The sequence below is a fragment of the Hylaeus anthracinus genome, unplaced genomic scaffold (assembly GCF_026225885.1).
Source record: "Hylaeus anthracinus isolate JK02 unplaced genomic scaffold, UHH_iyHylAnth1.0_haploid 0, whole genome shotgun sequence".
NCBI lineage: Eukaryota > Metazoa > Arthropoda > Insecta > Hymenoptera > Colletidae > Hylaeus > Hylaeus anthracinus.
In genome coordinates, this window is record NW_026533254.1 from 26,630,259 (window position 1) to 26,643,850 (window position 13,592).

General features: G+C 32.9%; 2 protein-coding genes across 4 annotated transcripts; one reads left to right on the top strand and one right to left on the bottom strand.

Moving 5' to 3' along the window:
* The first annotated feature begins 546 nt into the window (after positions 1-546).
* Positions 547-8,078, top strand: LOC128892655 (NADPH-dependent diflavin oxidoreductase 1). Of its 3 annotated transcripts, XM_054153204.1 has the most exons (12): positions 547-725; positions 855-2,318; positions 2,382-2,461; positions 5,263-5,383; positions 5,463-5,544; positions 5,679-5,818; positions 6,081-6,226; positions 6,410-6,495; positions 6,569-6,715; positions 6,797-7,105; positions 7,190-7,392; positions 7,481-8,078. In XM_054153204.1, exons 1-12 carry the CDS (start codon positions 637-639, stop codon positions 7,614-7,616), a joined length of 3,003 nt encoding a protein of 1,000 aa, XP_054009179.1. In that variant the 5' UTR covers positions 547-636; the 3' UTR covers positions 7,617-8,078. The 3 variants fall into 3 exon arrangements, with proteins under 3 accessions (XP_054009179.1, XP_054009165.1, XP_054009172.1); XM_054153190.1 differs by lacking the exons at positions 547-725; positions 855-2,318; positions 2,382-2,461 and adding exons at positions 2,618-3,778; positions 4,925-4,972; XM_054153197.1 differs by lacking the exons at positions 547-725; positions 855-2,318; positions 2,382-2,461 and adding an exon at positions 2,619-3,778.
* Positions 8,079-10,589: 2,511 nt separating this feature from the next.
* LOC128892844 (E3 ubiquitin-protein transferase MAEA) lies at positions 10,590-12,991 on the bottom strand. Its single transcript, XM_054153425.1, has 5 exons — positions 12,475-12,991; positions 11,863-12,265; positions 11,477-11,789; positions 11,066-11,375; positions 10,590-10,986 (listed from the first exon to the last, which is right to left on the bottom strand). Exons 1-5 carry the CDS (start codon positions 12,511-12,513, stop codon positions 10,885-10,887), a joined length of 1,167 nt encoding a protein of 388 aa, XP_054009400.1. The 5' UTR covers positions 12,514-12,991; the 3' UTR covers positions 10,590-10,884.
* Between the last annotated feature and the right edge of the window lie 601 nt (positions 12,992-13,592).

The following is a 13,592-nucleotide window of genomic DNA, read 5'->3' on the forward strand; positions in this document are numbered from 1 at the left end:
ATTTATTATTGTTTGACCTTTAGTTGCTGTAAAAAGTCTTTAAATAAACTGACTGTGACATCTAACATTTAAGGCGAAAACTAACTATTTACAAGCATAAATGATTGATTATGATTGCCATATCATGATTTCTGATGCATTATTTCAAGTTATTGATCAATATTTACGTGCAAAAAACAGCTTCGGTATGCAAATAATTGCAATTTATTTATGTTGGTATTTTAGTCGGCGGTGGCGCTATCGGTGGGAAAACGCTCAAGTTTGTAATGAAAATAGTTCCCACTGTTCCTGTTAGATGGCGCCAATAACTAACGAAATCGGTACTTATAACTGCATTAAAATGACTATTAAAATAAATGTTTAAACAATGAAATTATATAACATTGAAATTATATACTATAGTGTTAGAAAGCAGTTGTATTAATTATCCATTTATGCAAAATACAAAACAATTAATTCAAAGGTATCGGTGGCGCCATCTTACAAAAACGAGCGGAACCTATATTCACTTCAAACTTGGGCGTTTTCCCACCGATGGCGTCACTAGTTAAAAAACAATCGCCATCTAGCAGCAACAGTGAGAACTATTTTATTATAAACTTTAGCAAACAATGTTTTACAACATAGAATGTTAAAATGAGTAAAACGAATATTACGATATTGTACGGTAGTGAGACTGGCACTGCCCAAGACGTAGCTGAACAAATATGGAAAAGTGCCAAAAGGTTTTGTCATTGTTCTTCCTTTATTTTGTACACAGAGAACACACATTGTTTATTTTAACACATTTGCTATGACTCGGTTAATATCCAGTTTAGTTTAATATTAGATAAATGCCTTGGTTTTTGTTTCAGAAAATGTTTACACAGTACTGTCTATGCAATGAACGATTACGACATTCAAAATCTAGACACAGAAAAACTAGTAGTTTTTGTTGTTGCTACTACGGGCCAAGGAGACCCTCCTAATAACATGAGACAGTTTTGGAGACTTCTACTACGAAAAAGTCTTCCAGCGATGCTGCTCTCTAATATAAAGTATGGCATATTAGGCTTAGGTGACAGTTCTTACCAAAAATTCAATTTTGCAGCAAAAAAATTAAACAAGCGGTTGATGCAACTAGGTGCAAAGGAATTGCTGCCTATCGGATTGGCAGATGATCAGCATGATTTAGGAATAGATGCTGTTATCGATCCTTGGCAAGAAGAGTTATGGAAGAAGATTTCAGACGCATTTAATGTTTCTGCAACAGATATGGTCAATGATCAAGATAAAATAATTGAAAGATTTTATGTCTCTGAGATAAACTCAAATTTTTTAAGAGATTCGTACTGCTTAGACAATGATATCTACATGAAAGAATTACTTGTGAACAATGAAATGAAAATTGGTACAGTAATTGAAAACACAAGAACTACTACAGAAGATCATTTTCAGGATGTCAGATTAATTAAATTTACATCAACTAATATCGATTATCAACCTGGAGACATAATGTATGTTAGACCAAAGAATTCGAAGGAGCAAGTTGAAAAATTCTTTAATATATTGAATAGTAACAATGTAGAATTACATCCAGACATAAAGATTCAAGTATCAGAGAAAGAAGTTAAAGTACCTACCGTTTTAAAACAAATTTTGACTTTACAACAGATTGTAGAACAATACTGGGATTTAAATTTCAAACCCCGGAGATCTACAATGCAAGTACTGTCCTTTATTAGCGAAAATGAACTAGAGAAGGAAAAGTTTCATGAATTTACAACTTCGAGTGGTCAAGAAGAACTATATGATTACATTAATAGACCGAGAAGAAATATTTTAGAATTACTAGCAGACTTTCCTCATACAACTAGTAAATTAAATATAAAATTACTATTTGAAATTATGTCTCCCATAAAACCTCGCGCTTTTAGCATAGCTTCGAGTTTAAGGGTTACAGAAGATGAGATTCATCTGTTAGTGGCTGTAGTAAAGTACAAAACGAAACTGTTAGAACCAAGGTACGGTTTGTGCTCAAACTGGCTGGGAAGATTAACAGAGGGAGACAAAATAATATTTTGGATACAAAAGGGAACATTTAAATTTGCATACGACAAACCGATGATACTTATTGGTCCTGGCACAGGTGTTGCACCATTTCGATCTGTACTATTGGACAAGTCTGCAATGCATAGTGATTTAAGTAATTGTGTTCTATTTTTTGGCTGTAGAAACAGAGAAAAAGATTATCATTGTAAACATGATTTTCAGTACTTAAAAGAAAAAATGCATTTAAATTTATTCTGTGCATTTTCAAGGGATCAAGATCGTAAAATGTAAGAGTAGTTATTTTTGTGTATCTATTTGTTGTATAACTTATTGCTTTATAAATATTTCAGATACGTACAACACGTTATACGTGATCAAAAGCAACTATGTTGGAATTTTCTTTGCAAAAATGGTAACGTTTACCTAGCGGGTAATTCCAAAAATATGCCAGATTGTGTTCGCGAAGAATTCGTCAATTTAGTCAAGGAAGTTTCAGAGCTAACCGAAGAAGAAGCAGAAAGTTTTATTAAACGGTTAGAAAACGAAAATCGATATCAGGTTGAAACATGGGGTTAATAAAAATCTTGTAAATAATTATGTAATTAAGTCGCTCCTTTATTAAAAGATCCGTGTAATATCTATGCATTCTCTATCGCGACAGTTCTCAACATTGATTACTCCGTTCACCCTCTTTACTGATATCAAAGTATCATTCCCCCACCGAAAGAAAGTTACGATTACAAATGGAACATTTCCACGAATAAACGAGTGAAATATTTTTCTTAAACGTTTGTTTAATTTCAATGTTAAATTTAGTTGACGTCCAGTCGTACAATTTAGAGATAGATTGACGTTAAATTAATGTCAGCGATGAAACTATAAACATAATTGAAAATATTGCAACATCCCTACAACATTGCAGCAGAAACAGGATACGCCGTATAGATAGCGTACTGTAATTGGTAATTAAAAGTCGTTTAACTGATGTCATCGTGTCGCAAGAATTCAACTATAGACGGTCGACGTTTTATACGCACCGATCGTGCAATGAAAACCTGTTTAATCGCATTGAATAAGGAGCTCTCTATTCGCTGAAACAATTGCTCTATTATATAAATAGCATTGGCCGCATTCGTCACGCGAGATTTTTCTTTTTCTGCAATTTGAATATGATAGGCGCGCGCGGTCGTTCGTAACGTTAACGTCACCTCGGTTCAGTTCGTGAATCTTCGCGCAGCGTGGAGTTAAATCTTCAAACTCTAACTCTGTCTTATCTCATAACCTAAAAAAAAACAAGCGGAAACATGGTACGTCGTGCACGTTGGGGAACAGTTCTATTCATAACTCAACGTCTCAACCATCGGATCATGCAGTGATACTATAAAAGGTTCTTGCAAAGCCTTTTTTTGCGAACGAAAGTATCGAAGTATAGTACCCGGGAGGACTCCACAAATGTCGATTAAATAACCATCGTTGCCAACTATTTCTCCAACGCCGTTCGAATCACCACGAACACGTCCGTCCACCCGATAAAAGAGAGAACGAAACTGCGATTATAAATACTTATCGTCTGAGAAACGTCACGTGAAATGCATTAACCTTTATTACACGGCCTTTGACACGATCCAAGTTTAAAAACTTTGCGGAAAAATGGCGGGCAGTTACACGAAGAAGGAATTCGGCGTGGGTAGCGAGGAACAGACTTTATTGAAAGATTCGAATGGAACCCGCATCGTGCCCGCGAAAGGTATACGATATTTCCCATCTCTGTCGCTTTCTCGAGCCTTCATCCTTTTAGCTTCTGGTAATTTCAAATAACGGGGTCTCTACCCTTCTTGGAACTGTGTTTTACTCTTCTTTCTTCTTTTTTTTTTGTTTTTGTTTTTTTTGTTTTCACTGCAAATACTCGGCCAAACCGGTCCCTTGGTAGAGAACATTCAACACGGTACACCTTGGATGGCATACTCCAACCATTTCAGAGTGTAACGTCGATTTTTGTTTGATCCAGAGCTTTTCTGGTAAAGACCAGTCTCGATTTGACGTTTTCTATGTAATGTTAAGTACTACTTATGATAATGTGAATTATTATGAAAATCAAAAAAAAAGAAGGTCCTTTTTAAAATTCATTGAGTGGTATGTTTTTTTAAGAATTAATCACACGAATCTGGAGTACTTTGCATTGAAGTACGTATCTACACTTAAGAGTATATATCTCTATTAAAAAATCCAATTATATAGATTACAAAGAGGTTGTAAAGATAAAGAAATAGATAGCAAAAGAAGATAAATGTAAGACCGTGCTCCTTACTGCTACTTTTTGGCATAATGTGAATTCAAACAAGTAAAACAATATAAATGCAATTATATGCTAAAAATGATTTATTGAAATTGTCTTTTTTTTTTTAATAAAATAAAAAGAAATGAAAATGATTTTACAGAGTATTTCATATGTCTTCGTACAAATTTTTCTCATAAAAAATACTTTCATTACATTTTCTTAAAACATATGAGAAAGACACAGAGGAAAAATATTTAACATTTTAGCCACAAAATCTTCTTGCAAAATTTGTATGAAAACCTGTGGGACATTCTGTGTATGCACTAGTATTGTGTTTCACTTGCAAAGTTAGTTTTTTGCTGACACAAAGTAAGCAAGATGTTAGGATATATATGTGTTGTATGGTAAGCTAAAGCATGACTATTATATTACAGTTTAAAAAGGAACTTTAATGAAGCAGAAGATAGCAAAAAATTATTATTTTTTATAATTTCGCAATACTTGGTATTGATATGTTATGTTACATGCTTACAGCATACACATTATACAGGAGTACAATTTAGACAGCAATGAAGTACAAGTAGAATAAACTTTCCGCGAATGTCTTCTCCACAGGTTCCGTTAAAGCTTCATATAGTACTTTTAGAGTTCACGTTTCAAATGGTAATTAATACTTAATTTCTTTTAAAGTATAAGCAACATCATTTGTGTTCCCAAAGTCAAATGTTGCATTCATGCGTGTATCATTCCTTACATTACATAAGCTTAAGATATCAATATGAAATCATATGTGTACATAATGCATGTATTCTATGTTCGCGTTGTCTACGTTGAATTAATAAATTGCTTTAAATTGAAGCATTATTAAAGTGTTGTTAGTATAGCTCTACACTGCAGCAGTATTAAATTTGTACGGGCATCGCGCAAACCATATTGTGAACCTTTTGTCGTAGGTACCGAACCCGTTCGGCTTTCCCCTGGATGGGAGGGTACAGGTAGACCCGACGATGAATTGAACTTCAAAGGAGTTACAATGGATCAAGCAGACCTTGAATTAAATCCTCCCAGGGATAGGTAAATGATAACATATAGAATGAATATACTTAGATATTTATAATTGTTTATATTAAAATGTTTGTATATGTAAATTTAGATTAAATGTAGTGTTCTGTATAATGGTACTTCATGGAATTGGCGCCTTGATGCCATGGAATATGTTCATAACAGCAAAAGATGTAAGAGGCTTTAAACTATGTATTTATTTTAATTTCCAATTTAAGAGGAAATACTATCTCTAGGGTAAAAAAATCGAGATTGTATTCTTCTTTAATACAGATGACGCATTTCTAATCCTTAATTATTCTTTCAGTATTTTGTACACTATAAATTATCAGAGGAATATACAGGGATCGTTACAAATTATGCCACAAATTTTCTCGCCTGGTTAGGATTTGCGGCGCAAATACCAAATCTACTTTTTAATTGGTTAAATGTATTTGTACAATTCGGGTATGTATATTTTTAATGACACTCGCTTAATATACTTACTTACAAGAAACGTACTAGACCTATCCTTCTCCAATTTTAACTTACTTTTGCAGAGTAATTTATCATCCTGCAAAAGTAGATTAAAATCGGAAGGGGAGACGGTAAGTTCTCTTCTTGTTAGACTTTGATGTCTTTATCGTTCTGTAGATCATTACAGTTTCTGATTAAATTAAATCTCAAGCTAAAAAGATGTTGACATTTAAAATGTGTGTTGTACTTTTAGTGGCAATTTGACAACACGTATAGTATGGGGCATCTTCGTACAAGTTTTAGTATTTGTATGTACCGTTATTTTGGCAATGACCGATAGCTCTGGCTGGCCTGGTATTTTTTTCTGGATCACCATGGCTTCTGTTATTGTATTAAACAGTAAGATGTAAAACATTTTGTTTTCTCAAAATTTTTTACATAAAAGTTGTATAGTTTTTTTCAAATTACATTCTACGATTGATCATTTTATTGCTTTTAAATTGCGCTCAATTTTTCAATTTTTTTTATTACAATATCTTTGCACGCACAATATTTATTTTTAATCCGTAAAATCTCTTTCAGCTGCTAATGGAATTTACCAAAACTCCGTGTTTGGTATGGTAGCAAAATTACCCACAAAGTACACCGGAGCTATTGTCTTAGGCACGGTAAATAAATTGTGATAAAAACGTTATGTAACATACATTTGTACAAATAATATTACTTTCATGCTATTTTCAGAATATAAGTGGAACATTTACGGCCCTGATTAATTTACTTGCTCAGTATATGGCGCCAAATGCTCGAACTGCTGCGATATATTACTTTATAACAGCGCTGTTCGTTCTTCTCGCATGCTTCGATACTTATTTCGCACTTCCAATAAATGTAAGGCATATCTTTCTGTTATAAGTAGAGCGACGACTTGGATTATGCGTAACGTTATATATTAATTGTTATCGTTTGCAGAGGTTTTACCGATATCGTGAATTATTATACCAGAAAGGAGTTAACAAGAGGCAGTTGGAAAATAGCGCGAGAGGCAAAAACGATACACCGCCTTATTGGAAAATATTTTGCCAATGTTTTCCTCAATGCTTCAACACATTTCTCGTGTTTTTCGTAACTCTTGCTCTATTTCCTGCCGTTCAATCTGATATACAGATCTCGGATCCGGACTTTATAGTCACACCAAAGTATTACACTACCATTATGTGTTTCCTCACGTTTAATACCACCGCTCTAATTGGAAGCTCTATCGCATCGTTAGTTCAGTGGGTGAGTAAATTTAATCCGAAGATTCATCGGGTGCCAAATACATAAAAACTGGTTGTGCAATCATTTTTATTTCTCTTTGTACAGCCTAGTAAAAAGTACTTGGTGATCCCAGTCGTTTTACGTATTTTGTATATACCATTGTTTTTATTGTGTAACTATCAACCAAGCCATACTACAAGAATATTGCCAGTGTATATCAATAACGACTGGGTTTATTTTGTGATTGCTGTTACAATGGGTATAAGTAGCGGCTATTTTTCATCGTTGTCCATGATGTATTGTCCCAGGTGAGGCTCGTGAATTCATCGATCGAGAAGAAAGACATTTTTCTTCCAATCATTTTTGAAAATTCATAATTGCATATTTTAATTTCAGAACGGTAGATACGCAATATGCTGCAACAGCTGGTATGTTTGGCGCAGCATCGCTAATTACAGGAATTTTTACTGGACTATTGTTTTCAATGGTCATGCCCACTTTGGTAGCACATGTTACATTTCCAATGTCATAATGTATGCGCCGTTTAATGAAACAAAAAAAAAATTACCGCGTTTTTGAAGATATTTACTAAATAGGCAAATCAAAACGAGCACAAGGAAATGTAATGAATATGAAATTCATTAACACGAAGTACAATTTGATTTTGACGTAATATTGTTTTTGAGGTTAAGTTAACGAATTTAGTAGATTTCTCATCACATGCACTGATGAAACTGAGAATAAATTTTATTTAATTGTACGATTAATTCTTCGAGCAGAAAGTGAATTATATTTATTTATTAACTTGTATTTGAATTAACACAAAGTTTTTTTTTTATTTCACTTGTGAGACAGGAAGGAATAGCGTTAAACGAGAGGTTCAAAAATTACCTGAAATTATCGAGCTCGTATTGTAAAAAATGACTTCATATTTCACGATTAATTGTTTAAGACTTCAACCAACAAATAGAAGCTTGTTACCACTTCAAATTCACATTAATGATCTTAATGTTTAATCACTGCCCCAATGGAACTATTGCTACTAGATTGGACCAATAAGCCTTACTAACCACGTATTATTAGATTTTTCACATGCATACGTTAAATCAGAGCCGCTAAAATAAGCACATCTAAGACCTGTTCATTTAATCCTTTGCACTCGAAAAGTTATTTCCCGTCACCTACCTTGGTGTAATTTTCCGAATTCAGGAAAATGTGCTTGACAATCACATATTCGATTCTTCGATTGCAAACAAATTCTTCTGAATTAGAAAAATTACTAAAAATTAATAAAATAGTGGTGACTGGAGAGGTTATTTTCGAACGCAAAAGGTTAACAATTGTTACTTACATAGACCAAATTTAAGATAAGACTGTGCTTTGTTAACTTTTTTGTACTAACAGCATAATCAATTCAGAACTGAGCTGTGTATAATTTGGATGACAAAACTGCTTAAACGCTAGATAGTTTGTTTTAATGTCACATGCTCAGTAACTGTAACGACTGACTTGAAGTATTTACAGTTTGTTCCAAAACACTTATATGCATTTAAATGGCACGTCAGAGTGTTATTTACTAGAATACATGTAAGTTTCGCACAGACCAATTAACATTTGTCAAGGTATGGTATATTGTTTTATCATAATTTATACGTTTACGTTGTTATTTTTAGAAATCAGCAGGTTGTATTATCTTCGTGATGTGTTATATCATATCGATTTTATATACTTTGACGTGTTAATTTTATACTAATTTTTTGATAGCACTTAGAACTAATATTTGCAGTTAGTGCTTATTTTGTTAAGCAACTTATTACTCATGAAAGGTACAATATACATTTTCATAGATGATTACGAAAAGATCTGATTGTCGATAGTCTGAATGAAGGTCATGACAATAAAGTTTTTGTTTTATTTTATAGATATATATACTTATATATATCAATTTATATAGTTTCATATTTGTAGTTTGTTTCCTGCAATTAAAGACTCTCTTATGGTATTTAATACTACTTGCTTACTACGTACTTCGCTTTAATTAACGTACCGTGCATTGAAACGTAATTAAGACGGCGTGTATAAATGAATGGTAACATGTCAACAGAAAATCGCATGGCATGTTATAAGCTCAATAAAGCTCTACTACAATATTTTCTGTACATTTATGAGATGTATTGTACTTATTTACACATATATCTATACCGGATCTTTGACTCGAAGATGTGAAATATTACGTACTATACATTAAATAAGGTTATTTTTCCTAAATGATTTCTAAATGATGTATACTATTACTATTATTTTATTGATATATTTATACATAAAATGAAGTACTATATGAATAATAAGAAATCATTCAAGGTTAATATGAATTAGAAATAATAAAATGAGCTTTGTTGCACCTAGTACGACATAAATACATTGTTTTCGTTATAAAGGGCGACAAAAAAGAGTATACATCATTGAACATGATCTTTTGTTCAGGTACAATTAGCAGAATCTGTAAATACTGACTAAGTGCTTCCACATGTTATAACATGTGACGATTACAAATTTCCAGTTTTATTATACAAGATGTTTCATCGAAACAAGACATGCATTTATCTCCTTTCATTTTAACGGTACCGAAAAATGATGCAAACATAATTTAAATTAAATGACTTAAATTATGTCTAAAACATTTTACCGTATCGCTAAAAGTAAAGAAAATAATTAAACGTCCTATTTGTGAGGTAACACTTTGTATGTATATATTCGGTAACTTGTAAGCTATACTGTTACACTCTTTATATTACTGTTTGTCATCTATTTCTATCTCTTATACGTAATCATAATCGATACTCTTACACATTTTCAAATTATACTCAGCTAACTCGTTATCGTAATCTCGTATACTCACGAACTTAAATCTTGCTAACGAAGAGAAAGACTTAAATTACTTAAATTACCTCAAATATTGTATCCCAAGTTGACCATAAATTTTATTCTAAAATATAGAATCCGAATTCCTAGAAGGACAATCCTCCGCATGAAGCAATTCAGACAATAAATTATAAATGAAATTTAATGAAACCCATGAATGAAAGATCGTTGAATTTAAAGCTGATAGAGGCATAGAGGGGATATTTTTATATTGATTCAGTCGTGGACATGTTACATCCAAAATTGCTTGATGCATATCATATTATCTAGATTAGACATTTTCAGTAAAATACATATTTAAAAATTATTGACTATGAAAAAAAGTGCAAGCACGTACATCTGTTTCTATATAAAAATGGTATTACGATAAATTATGTAACAAACTAGAGATCAGGTTACATCGATGTTATTACGAATCTTACCATTATTATGTCGAAATTTTTGGCCATGCGTAGTATAAATATAAATCACTGTAAGATACTTACAAAGTTCACGGTTACAAATGCGTCATAAAACGTAGATCTATGGAATTGTTTTCGACCGTTCAATATATTGTAGAGATGATGTTAAATAAATGAATAAGGACCATTCTGACTTTATATTTAATATCCAACTATATTGTAATAATTTGCACACCATTTCATATTGAAAAACTAGAACGTGTTTGATAACACAAATATATAATCTGTTTACGTAGCTTCTTACTTTATTCTAGTAGGTAAACACAAATGAAATTTACAAAAACAATAGTTCCTTAAAAATAGATGTTATTCCCTTTGTTAATGTTGGTATACAGTATTAAACAGTAAATATTCAGAGTTAGGATAAAAGAAAGATGAAATGTACATAGTACAAGTTGTGTCGCGAGTCAGTAAATTTTACATAACGTAAACTTTCTCTATTTTCTTGTATGGAAACGCTTCTTTGGTTTTTGGACAAATCACAATACCATTGTTTTCTTGAGCCATTTTCTCCAACGCCTGAAATAAAATCCGATTAATTTAAAGTAGCATAGTTTAATAATGTTGCATTTAATGAAAAATGAATGCTTCAATTTACTTGCTCTCCATATACGTATCCATTTGGCATCATCATTGGTTGGTTATATTCGTTTAACGGTTTGTCACTAATACTGCAGACAAGCCTGGACTGTGAACAATGAGCAAAAGGCAATGGAGCAGCTAATTCGTTAAGTGCCTCATTACACACTGGACAATTTGGGTTCCTACCCTCTTTTTTTGCACTATAACACTGAGGTGTTTTTAATGCTGACAAACCTGCTTGTAGAGCTACCGTAAAGACACTTTGACTTGCTAATTGGAATAGTCTATAATTTTCATGTCTGAACTGCTCTATTAATCTATCCCACCTGTAAACAATATAATGTTATTCTACATTTTTTATAAATGTAATTATTAATTTAAATATAAAAACCATTTATATTAGCATTTAAATAAAGAACACATTTACCTCTTCTCATCTAATAAATCTTTATATGGACTGAGAGATGTATTAGCTGGAAATGCCAACTGTCCCATGCAACATTGAATTTCTTGCAACTGATAATCATCGTAATTAGCAAAACATTTTCGGGCATGCTTGACAGCATCGAGTCTTCTATCTGCTCTCACTAATTCTATGAATTCCTGTACTCGTAAATTAAATTCCATAGTACTTCCTAATTTCCTTAATTTAGATCGATTGTCATGGCACCACCCAACGCATCTCGCAGTCTCATGATTCGCTAAAGACTTTTCGACCTCTCTAGATACCATAAATACATCTAAAAATATGGAAGGAGAAAAAGAATTATATGCATACCATAAGTTACTTAATCATTTTAACAACGAACATACCTATGTTTGTTAAATCTCTAAGTTCGCTACTGTCTGCCAACTTAGTCGCAGTTTTATAATAGCCCTTACGAAGAAAATATTCTACCAACATTCTATCGAGTCTCTGTCGTCGCCATTGATTTACAACACTTGGAGCAGTGTTAGCATGTTCCTTTAAATGATCTAACCGTCTTTTACACACCATTCCTGCTTGCAATTCTTCCGCTATAGATTCCTCTGCTTTTCTCTTTAAAACCTGCAGTCTAGCAACAACTCCTCCCAACAGTCTGCTTATTTCTCCAGCAGGAACACCTGCTCCATCGCCCTTTAACAATTCATTAGCTGCCGCTTGTACATGAGAGACTTCCCTATCTAAGGTTTTTTGAGCCGAACGAAATTTTTTATTTAGGAGTTCATAAGGAACCTAAAAATATCGCATTAATATATTTCCTTTTTCATTCGTTTAAATTACAATGTAATTGTCATAAATTTTAGAGTGATAAAACGAAAAACAGCAAAATTCACCTAACATCGCAATTAACATAAATAACGCGTTATCAAAAAATCATGAATAATTCTAAATAATTTGTCATTCCAACAAATTTAAGACACGATTTAAGAGGCGTTAAGTACCTTTAATGTTGGATGCTCGAGACTTTTAACGTCTGACATATTGGTTATGTTCAAACTACGCGTAAAGCTGTGTTTAAAAGTCTGAGGAGGATTACGTCTATTATATCGTAGCTAATGTACTTTGTAATTATGTATTATAGTCATCCATCTCCTTTCATCTAAATATCGCATACAACTGTACAATGATTGCGAACGAAACAATTTTGACACACGACAGTTTCGAAAAATCACAAAATTTCTTTATTCTCTTTTAACAAAGTTAGTCAGCAGTTTGTTTACGCATGATGAAAACGTTAGTGTTATGATGTATATCTAGATGGCTCCATTAACGAAAGAAGTAAGGGATGATCCTCAGAATGATACATTCGCCAGCTACAAAATTGATTGTCGGCCGTAACGAAATTACATTTATTTCATAACAATTTATAATTTCAGACAGACTATAAAGGTATATACGTAATGGTAACGTTAGCAGAGTTATAGTCAAGTATAGTACGAATCGCACCCTTGGAAATAATATTCACTCCATTACTGAATTTGCTTTCGTGACGACACAGAGGCTGCCATATTTAAGAACAACCTACATATGCCACCTGAATAGAAATCGAAGTACTACATTTCTAAATTTACGTGTATGCTGATTTGTCATTTGAAGAAGTCTCTGAAATTGTCTCAAACGACTGCCCCAATCTTGTGGTTCAGACACCATATGGATGGCGTATATTTTTTTCTAAAAAATAGCAGTTTCTACATTCTATTCGGAGGCGATAGTCAACGTACTTCCAATCTATAGATACATTCCTGGTTGAAGTATGTCTACTGTGCGGACCAATGAAATTTCGATTACGCTACAGGCTCTGTTTACATCTAACTGCATCGTCTCTTAGAACATTTCGTAAAAAAATTCATCTATGGTAGTTTATAATAAAATCTTTTAACGTATCGTTGCAAACGATAGTTAGAGAAACGTAAAAGAGAAAAAAGAAGACGGTTGAGAGTGGTATTTATGAAAAAATTCACGGAAGAATTCAGCCGATATTTAACCGTTCGGCAGGATCGAATCGGAGAGAATCGGTGATCCTCGGGGACGTTCGGCCGGTGACGGAGAGTATCGGTGG

Bases quoted from the DNA above. Each gene is read 5' to 3' on its own strand.
- LOC128892655 (XM_054153204.1), top strand. From the start codon at position 637: ATGAGTAAAACGAATATTACGATATTGTACGGTAGTGAGACTGGCACT. The intron at 5,819-6,080 runs GTATGTATATTT...TTGTACTTTTAG, and splicing joins AATGTATTTGTACAATTCGG to TGGCAATTTGACAACACGTA. The intron at 7,393-7,480 runs GTGAGGCTCGTG...TTTTAATTTCAG, and splicing joins TCCATGATGTATTGTCCCAG to AACGGTAGATACGCAATATG.
- LOC128892844 (XM_054153425.1), bottom strand. From the start codon at position 12,513: ATGTCAGACGTTAAAAGTCTCGAGCATCCAACATTAAAG. The intron at 12,266-12,474 runs GTACTTAACGCC...CGATATTTTTAG, and splicing joins TCGAGCATCCAACATTAAAG to GTTCCTTATGAACTCCTAAA. The intron at 11,790-11,862 runs GTATGTTCGTTG...CCATATTTTTAG, and splicing joins TAGAGATTTAACAAACATAG to ATGTATTTATGGTATCTAGA.